The sequence below is a fragment of the Arvicola amphibius genome, chromosome 15 (genome assembly GCF_903992535.2).
Source record: "Arvicola amphibius chromosome 15, mArvAmp1.2, whole genome shotgun sequence".
NCBI classification, from domain to species: Eukaryota; Metazoa; Chordata; class Mammalia; order Rodentia; family Cricetidae; genus Arvicola; species Arvicola amphibius.
Window position 1 is genome coordinate 14,843,253 of NC_052061.1, and position 9,463 is coordinate 14,852,715.

Consider the following 9,463-nt stretch of genomic DNA (forward strand, 5'->3'; position numbering starts at 1 on the left):
AGACATTAAATAAAGAGAAAGCTCAACAACCCCGGCGTGCAGTAACAACTTAATAAGTGGCAGCGTTTTTACTGTTCCGAGAACATTAATTAACTGGCCGGTAGGCGCGAGGAACAGTGCCCTCGGGGAATGTACCCCGTTTCCGGTCTTCCCCACTGCAACGGGAAGATTACCACCCCCACTACCTGTTGGTTAGTGGGTGGGCCTCATCGGCTGGTCCGCCCGTGAGTCTGAGAACTCAGAACAACCTGGGGTCTCAAGGCGCAGTGGGGGAAATTCTTCCTTGCCGGAGTTTAAGTCCATTCTCCTTCTAGGCGTAAATTTATTTCTATTTCTTTAAGGAGTCGCTGGCCACTGGAAAGCCCTGATGAAGCCTTCTGATTGGGCGTGGCGTCCCGGTGACGTCATTCAGACTATATTAAAAGGCTCCGGCACGCTTCCCCCGCCGGAACTTCTAGCCGCTTGCGTGATAGTATAAGTTTGCTCTCTGGGCAGCGCCGCCAGTCTCACTCCATTCCCGGCTCTCTACGTTCTCGTCGAGCAAGCATGGAAGTGCAGAAAGAAGCGCAACGCATCATGACCCTGTCGGTGTGGAAGATGTACCACTCCCGCATGCAGCGAGGTGGCTTGCGTCTCCACCGGAGCCTACAGCTGTCCCTCGTCATGCGCAGCGCTCGGGAGCTCTACCTCTCAGCCAAGGTAGAACCCCACCAACCCGAGTTCCCGCCACCCGGCCGGACTCTTGACCCTCGCCTGCACCCAACGCGGGAAGCCGAAGCCCCAGTGAGAGCGGCGCCCCCCGACGCCGAGCAGCCCCCGGAGCCCATGGACACGCAAGAGGAGGCGCTGCGAGTCCAGGAGACCCCTGCGCTGTGTGACCCGTCCCCCGCCAGAGTCAGCCGCAAGCGCCGGAGCAGCAGCGACCTGAGCGACGGCGGTGACGTTGGACTGGTACCAAGCAAGAAGGCCCGTCTAGAAGAAGAGGTAGAGAGGGAGGAGACGTCGGAGGTCGCCGATCGCCTGCAGCTTCCTCCCGCACAAACCGAAGGTGCCTTCCCTAATCTCGCCCGCGTCCTCCAAAGGCGCTTCTCCAGTCTCCTGAACTGTGGGCCCGCCGTGCCCGTGCCGGCGGCCCCCGCCTGCGAGGCCAAGCCAGCCTGCCGCCCGGCCGACAACATGCTCAGCGTGCTGGTGCGAGCCGTAGTCGCCTTCTGAGGTTTCCGAGCGGCGTCACCGGAGCCGAAAACGCACACCCGAGGCCAGGGCCGGCTGGGGAAATCCGGCGGCCCGTGAAGAAGAACCGGGGCCCGAGCCGCCGGAGGCCCGGGGAAAGACCGAGGAGCTGGCGGCGCGGGCGCCTTCTCCCAGACGTGCGTCCGCAAGGTGCTGTTAAAGGACTGTCCCCTCCCTGGCTGGGAGAATGGACACCTGGATCTTGAATCTCAGGGTCGGACTCCCTTGGCCTGGCTGCCCTTCCAAGGCCGTTTCACTAGCCGACGCGTTTCGGCCCCTACAAGTGGCACGCTTGTGCAAGCGGTCCTGGTTGCGTCATGGGGCAGGCGCGGGTGCTTCCTGTTGCCTTGCGTGGGTGTGGGGCCTGGGAGGAGGCCAGGGTGTGGACCCGCCCTAGGGACTGGGAAGTGACTTGAGTCACCTCGCCCCCACAGGCTGCTATAGTTGAGCCGGCCTTCTGCTGAGAGCCTGGACTGAACCGAACAAATCTGTGCGGTCAGCGGAGGGTCTGGAGACCCCCGGAACTGTCAGCATTGTTGCCTGGCGTGGACCACGGCGGGAAGGCGGGGCGGCTGGTCGCAGTTGTAGTCCTCGTCGGGCAGGAAAGGAATTTTTTTTTTTTTTTTTTGTCAGCGTGTTTATGAAGTCTGTTTACCTTTCCTATGGTGGGTTGCCTTTAACCCCCATCCACTTGGCGTTTTACAATGTCAGTTAGGAAAATAAAAGATCGTCCGAGCAAAGAACGCTGCTGTCTGGTTTGCTTCTCTGGAGGGGGAGGAGGGACGGGGTTAAAGGGTCAGAACTGGCAACCGCTCCCTAAGCCTCGGGAACTGGTTTGACCAGGTGCCGAAAGGGAGGGAGGCCAGGTCCCCATTTCTTAGCTTAAAATTGCAGGCTGCTCCTTAAGCTAACCCTGGTGATTTAGGGGATTCCTTGGAAATTAGCATACACTCCGGGGCTCAGCGTGTAGGGAAAGTTTACAACATTTATGGGATACTGGGTGCAGTGTTTGAAAGAGGAGCTGGAGAATTTTAAAGTATAGCGTTGTTCTTTCCCTCCCGTCGACTAGAACGCGTGGAGTGGCGGTGACTGAACTTTGAACATGCCCTTATCCGATTTCTTTACTACCGCTTTATGGCTTCAGGCTGATAAGTGAGTGCTAACTTATAAGTTACCTATCTAGGCCGGACATTGTGGCACATGTCTTAAACGAGCTCTACCTCTCAGCTAAGGTAGAAAGGCCCACCAGCCTTTAATCCAAGCAAAAAGAAAAGCAGAGGCGGGCGGATCTCTTAAGAAGCTAGTCTAGTTTTCGTAGTTAGTTCCAAGTCCACGCAAGCTGTAGTTAGCCTTGGTCCCACCCAGCAGCGGGTTATCCAAACAACACGTAGTAAACTAATTCCTCTCCTTTGGATTCCAAAAAGCTCTAGGCATAACCTAAGGGCGGGACGGGGGGTGGGGTGGGACTCGAAACCCTAAGGACAAAGGAACCGCAGGTGCGGGAGGCTTAAGGAAAGCGCGCCCGACAGCTGGCCCCTCCCCCTCGGGCCTCTTCTGACCCCGGGGCTGAGGGCGGGAGGAGGGGGTTTGCTGTGGAGTGGCGGGCTGACTGCGAAACTCCCTGGAGCATCCGGAGCATCCCAGCCCCCAGCCTCTCCTCCCTCCTGGGAAGTAAAGGTAAAAGCAAGTGCTACCAGGAGTCCCAGCGGAGCCCGGCTACCAGAACTGATTCCTAATTGAAAATCTGAAGGACCCCTAGCCTCGGTCACTGACTCTAGATCTTGGGTTCTCGGGGGATCTTGGGCACACAGGAACGTGGCCAGGCCTGGGAAGTCCCTGGTGGCTAGGGAGGGGGCCTCAGTGCACATCCTGTCCCTGGAACCGCGGGCCCTTCCTTCCCTGGGAAGTGGTTTGTCCGACCCCCATTCGGACTCCCGGCTTCCGGTGCCGCAGCCGCTGTAGGGTGGGGACTGAAACCCTGTTCCCTACACGTGCTAACCTTCTCTTAGGAGGAAACCAGCTACATGAAAAATTGTCATTATCAGAACCTGTATTCCCAACAATTAAGAAAGTTCAAGTCTAACCTAGACTGTCTCATAATAAATCAGTATTAAATAGGGTGTGTGGTGGCCCCAGGAGATTCAAGGTCATTCCTAGCTTCACAGTTTGGGGCCAGTCTAGATTCTATAAGACCTTTTTTGTTGTTTGTTTTTTGAGATATGGTTTCTCTCTGTAGCTTTGGAGCCTGTCCTGGAATTCACTCTATAAACCAGGCTGGCCTCGAACTCACTGAGATCCACCTGCCTCTGTCTCCTCCCGAATGCTGGTTTTAAAAGTACGCACCACTACCGCCCGGCTGCATGAGACCTTTTTGACGACACTCAAAGCCCTGTGATTACTGAGGAAATGCTAGATGAGTAACCTTAACTTTCAGAAAAAATACCGGAAAGTCTCTCTGAATCATAAACACCCCTGAATCGGAAGCCAGCCTTGCTGATGAGGGAGGTGCTAAAGGTTCCGTCCCCAGCACCTCCCTCTCCCCCCAAAAGTAAAGTACAAGGCTGTATGCGAGGTCTGGAATCAGCCCATTAGTTTCAGTACAGGGCCTTTGTATTTATTTATTGTAGAGGTGTATGCGCATACTGTGTTATTTTAAGACATACTGTCTCAGGCTGGAGAGATGGCTTAGAGGCTGGTCCTGGATGCTTTTAATCCCAGCATTTGGGAGGCAGAGGCAGGTGGATCTCCATGAGTTCGAGGCCAGCCTGGTCTACAGAGTGAGTTCCAGGACAGGCTCCAAAGTTATACAGAGAAACCATGTCTTGAAAAAACAAACAAAAAAACAAACAAGCAAACAAACAACAACAAAAAAGCACTGACTGCTTTTCCCGAAGGCCAGGGTTCAATTCCCAGCACCCATGTGGCAGCTCACAACTGTCTGTAACTCGAGGGCCTCTGACACCCTCACATAGCCATACATGAAGGCGTAACACCAATGCATATAAAATAATAATAAATAAATTCTAAGAAGAGAGATACTGTCTCTTGTGCCCCGGACTGTCTTGGAACACCACCTTCTGGGTGTTGAAGTGCTCCATCTGGGGATGGAACTCAGGTCTTCCTGCTTACATGCAAGCACTCTGTGGACTGACCTATCTCCACTCCGTTCCAAATCATACAATTCCAGTGGTACAACCATTACCCTTCCTAGTCTCAAAATCTCCCAACTTTTCTCCCCAGGCTGCAGACAGCAAGTACCTACTCTGTGTCTTGCCTGTTGTAGACAGCTCATGTGAGGGGACTCATTCACCACTTAACCACTTTATGTCAGGCTTCTCGCGGCCACATCGTGTCTTCTGGGTTTATCAGCCATGGAGCACATAAAAGAGCCGTGCATCTAAGGTCCGCATTTGCCACCCATTCTCCATGGTGACTGCTGTGCATGTGCAATGGACATGTGCAGAGATATCTGTGCGAATGTCTGCTTTTAACTCTCCTAAAGATGTACATTTATGAACTCTAAGAGAACTTTTAAGATTTATTTTCTGTGTATGAGTGTATTGCTTGCATGCATGTACATATACCATCACGTGGGTAGCTGGTGTCATCAGAGGCCAGAAGAGGGCATCAGATTCCCTATAACTTGGGACTGGAGAGATGGCTCAGTGGTTAAGAGTACTGGCTATTCTTTCAGAAGACCCAAGTTCAATTCCCAGCACCCACATGGTGAGTCACAACTGTCTGTAACTCCAGTTCCAGGAGACCCAGCACCCTTCCACAGGCTAAACAAAACACCAATGCTCATTAAAAAATAAATTTAAAACAAAACAAACAAATAAAAAAACAGATTTCCCTATAACTGAAGTTATAGATGGTGTAAGCAGCCATGTTAGTTCTGGAAAACAAGCTCTGGTCCTCTGGCCAGTGCTCTTAGCTGTTGACATCTCTCCATCCCCTGCTTTTAAGGGTTTTTTTGGGGGGGGATGGGGAAGGTGACGTGGGGGGCATTCAAGCAGGGTTTCTCTGTGTAGCCTTGGCTTTCCTGGAACTCACTCTGAAGACCAGGCTGGCCTGGAATTCACAGAGATCTGCCTGCCTCTGCCTCCCAAGTGCTGGGATTAAAGGGGCCACTGCCCGGTCCCTGCTTTTAACTTGTAAAGGTTTCATTTGTTTGTCTACTAGGGCTGACAGGATGGCTCCTCAGGTGAAGGGACTGCAGCGAGCCTGAGCACTTTAGTGCCTTCCCCAGGACACATAGGGTGGAAGGAGGAATTGGTTCCTCTAAGGTGTCTTCTAATCCCCACGTGCCCCCGCACACACAAACATTAATTATTTGGGGTGAGGCAGTGAGCGTTCTGAGTTCAAAGGACAGCTGATGGGAGTCAGTTCTCTTCTTTACCATGTGGGTGCTGGGGATGCAACTCCTGTTATTTTGTTTTTTCCCAAGACAAGGTTTCTCTGCATAGCCTGTTCTAGAATTTGCAATTTGCTCTGTAGACCAGGCTGGCCTTGAACTCACAGAAATTCACTTACCTCTACCTCTCAAGTGAACTCCTTTCTTTTTGTTGTTGTTGTTTTGTTTTTTGAGACAGGGTTTCACTGTAGCTATCAAGCCTGTCCTAGACCTAGCTCTTGTGGACCAGGCTGGCCTCGAACTCACAGAGATCCACCTGCCTCTGCCTCCCGAGTATTATAAGGCATGTGCCACTACCACTCAGCGGCTTTCTTGATTTTTGAAAAACCTAAAGACAGGAGTTGAGCTGGGTGGTGGTGCAAACCTTAAATCCCAGCACTTGGGAGACAGGCAGGTGGAGCTCCATGAGTCCAAGGCCAGCCTGGTCTACAATAGACAGGCTCCAAAGCTACACAGGGAATCCCTGTCTTGAGGGGGCGGGGGGAGCAAGAAAGCCTTAGAAACAGAAACAGAGCCACATACTTAGCTAGACCCTGTTTCCTTTTTTATAACAGGATCTCACACAGCACAGGCTAGAAACTGACTGTGTAGCCAGGAATGACCTTGAACTTCTGGTTTTCCAGCCTCACAGGGACCCCTCACTGGGAATAGTTCTAGGCAGCCACTCTCTCAGCTGAACACCTGAACCCCTGCCTCTGCGAGCCCCTGCTTCTGTGCTCTGCTGGGATCTGGTCTACTGACTACATAAATTACAAATGCTCAGGAAGTTATTAAGAACAAATTAAACACAATCATTACTAATGACCATTACTGGGGGCAGGAGAGCTAAGAGCTTATACTGCTCTTCCAGAGAACCCAACTTCAGTTCCCAGCACCCACATCCGTGTAAGGCAGCTCACAACCATCTTTAGCTCCTGTTTCAGAGGATTCCGTGCCTCTGGCCTCTGCAGGCACCAGCACTCACAGGAACACACACAGTTACACATAATTAAAAATAATAAATCCTTCCCAGAGAACTTAGACAACAATGAGGACACTAAGAGAGACTCACATAGATTTAATCTACATGGGAAGTAGAAAAAGACAAGATCTCCTGAGTAAATTGGAAGCATGGGGGACCTTGGGGGGAGTGTTGAAAGGGGGAGGGAAGAGGCAGGGAGAGAAGCAGAGAAAAATGTAGAGCTCAATAAATATCAATTTTAAAAAAGGTCCTTTAGTTGCAAAGCAGAAAAAAAAATATTCTTTTAGAAAATGATCTAGCTATTCATCTCAGAATGCAAAGTTGCTTTTGGTGAATTAATGTCCATATGTAACTTCCTTTGAGGTTTGTCCTTTTTTTGGGGGGGATATAGAATTTATTTGGTGGGTATTGGGAATGGCATAAGAGTAAGGGGTTATGGAGGGGTGGGGGAGAAGGGGAGAGAGAATGGGGGAATAGAAGAGAAGAAAGAGGAAGAAAGGTAAGGGAGAGAGGCGGAAGCTGCCTCTTCAGAAGAGGGATCGACAGAGGAGGGGGGTTGTCCCTTTAATGTTTTTCTTGGGTGTTTTTGTGTTTTGTTTTTTGAAGCAGGATCTCAAGCTATTAAGTCACAGAGATCAGCAGGACCGCCTTCTGATCACCGAGATTAAATACATGGAGCCACCACACTTGCTTTGCTTGATATTTGTGTTGTGTGGTTGTTTTTTGAAACAAGATCTCACTGTGTTGCCCCAGCTGACCTTATCTAGACCAAGCTGGTCTTGAACTTGCAGAAATCCACTCATCTTGGCAAATTTTAAGTGGACTACTACTCTCAACTCTGGGGTCTTTTTCTGCTTGTTTTGTATTTGAAACAAGGTCTCTTGTGGCCCAGAGTGGCCTCAGATTCACTATGTAACTGAGGATGGACTTCAACTTATGCTCCTCCTTCTGCCTCCACTTCCTGAGTACTAAATTGCAGATGTGACCAAGACTCATGAATGCTAGACATGGGCTTTACCTACTGAGCTTCATGTCCAGTCTTCTCTCAGAGCCTCCCACATTCTGGTAAGGGATCCACAACTCAACTACATCATCCCTAGTCCCCCAATCTCCTTCCTTTCTTTTATTTATTTAGTTTGTGATTTTGGCTTACTAAATTGTCCAGTGTAGCATAGACAGGACTTGAACCCTGGTCTCTTCTACCTCAGCTTTCCCAATAGCTGGGATTACTAGAATGCAGTCACCACCACACCGGTCTGATAGTCATTTGAATTATTATTGTTCATATCATTGTGTAGAAGTGTGCCTGAGTGTATGTGCATGCATTGCGTGCTTGTAGGAGCTCTCAGAAGTACGAAGAGGCATTGGATTCTCTGAACTGAAATTCCAGATGTTGTGAGAGGAACACATATCCTTACCAAGAGCAGTAAGTGCTTTATTTGGTGAGAGGAGAGGGGGGCTGTGGTTCGAGACAGGGTCCTGGTTGTCCTGGAACTAGCTCTATAGACCAGGATGGTCTCGAACTCAGAGATCCCACCTGCTCCTGAGTGCTGGGATTAAAGGCACGTGCCACTACCGCCTCTCTCCTATCTCTCCCAGGACATAGATGCCTCCCCCTTTTCTTTTAGTAGATGAGGAAACTGAGGGAGGATGTACTTGCAGGAAAATAAGGGAATAGACATAGTTCCCTTCTCCTGTTTAATGAGCAGATGGCATCGAGGTCAGCTTCTGCAGTCGGGGATGGGCCAGGCCACAGGTCGTGACTAGTCTGAAGGAGGAAGTGTCCAGACCGGTTTCCAGAGTTCTTGGACTCCGGCGAGCCCCACTGGCCCGAGGCAGGGAGACTGCAGAACCTGGCCCAGCAGTTCGCGGGGTGGAGCTCGCACTTGACTCGGCGAGGAAACAAGTCGGGGGTGGAGTTCCGGAGCCCAGGAGTCAGTCAACAGTTCTAGGGGGACGCTTACGTCACCCAGAGACAGGGTGGGACGTGCAGACTTCGCCCTTGCGTGCAGTAACCTGCGCCTTCCGGGAACTCCTGGCCCCTCTTCTCGAGCGGCTCCCGCGGTGGCCCGGGGATCCCCCCCACTCCCGAGCGCGCCACAAGGTCGCGAGCGTGGGCCCTTGTAGCGCGGGAGGGAGGGTCTGGTGGCCCAGGGCGGCCAGAGGTGGAACCGACAGGTTTGCGAGAGCTTGAGGCTCACATACCCCGTGTGGCTTTGAGGGCTGCTAACGCTCCTGCCGGCGCCTGGAGGAACCCAGCATGTCACACCTGTGTCCTGAGAAGCCCACACCCACGCTCCCCTACGAGAGTTTACCCAGGAGCCTGTTAAGCTGAGCTTGGGTCTCCTCAAAATCATGTCCGGAGAAGCTAAGGTCTTAAACGTCCTCCTTTCTGTCTGACCCTTCCAGGAGCCTCTCAGTTCACGGCCCCTCCCTGCGCCTCTAGTTTTCCGACAGCCTTCAGTTTCCTGGCCTGTGGGCCCCAAGGCCACCCCTCCTCCCAGCTAAGAATCTGGGCACTCAGCGACCCCTCCCCCAGGGCCCTGCCTTTCCAGCCCGCCGCCGCCACCCAACTGGCACCAATTAATTTCCTCCCCAGCCGGTCCACTCACATCTGGCCTCCAGCTGCTCGCCCTAGCCCTGCGGGTCTCTGGGGGGCTCCCAGAGACGCTCACAGTTCTTTCCCTGAGCCCACCCACGAGCCCAGGCCATCCCACCGGGTCAGCCGATCCGAAAAGGCTTCCAGATCTCTGGAGTGCTGAAGTCGGACCGAAGGGGAGGTGAAAAGCTTTCGGATTTCTAGATGCGTGGTGGGGGAAGGGAGGAGGCAGGTCCTCCCCGGTACCCGAAAGCCA

General features: G+C 52.3%; 1 protein-coding gene across 1 annotated transcript; it reads left to right on the forward strand.

Moving 5' to 3' along the window:
* Positions 1 to 428: 428 nt before the first annotated feature.
* On the forward strand, positions 429 to 1,976 carry Ier2 (immediate early response 2). The gene has a single exon (XM_038312851.1). It carries the CDS (start codon positions 547 to 549, stop codon positions 1,213 to 1,215), a length of 669 nt encoding a protein of 222 aa, XP_038168779.1. The 5' UTR covers positions 429 to 546; the 3' UTR covers positions 1,216 to 1,976.
* The last annotated feature ends 7,487 nt before the right edge of the window (positions 1,977 to 9,463 follow it).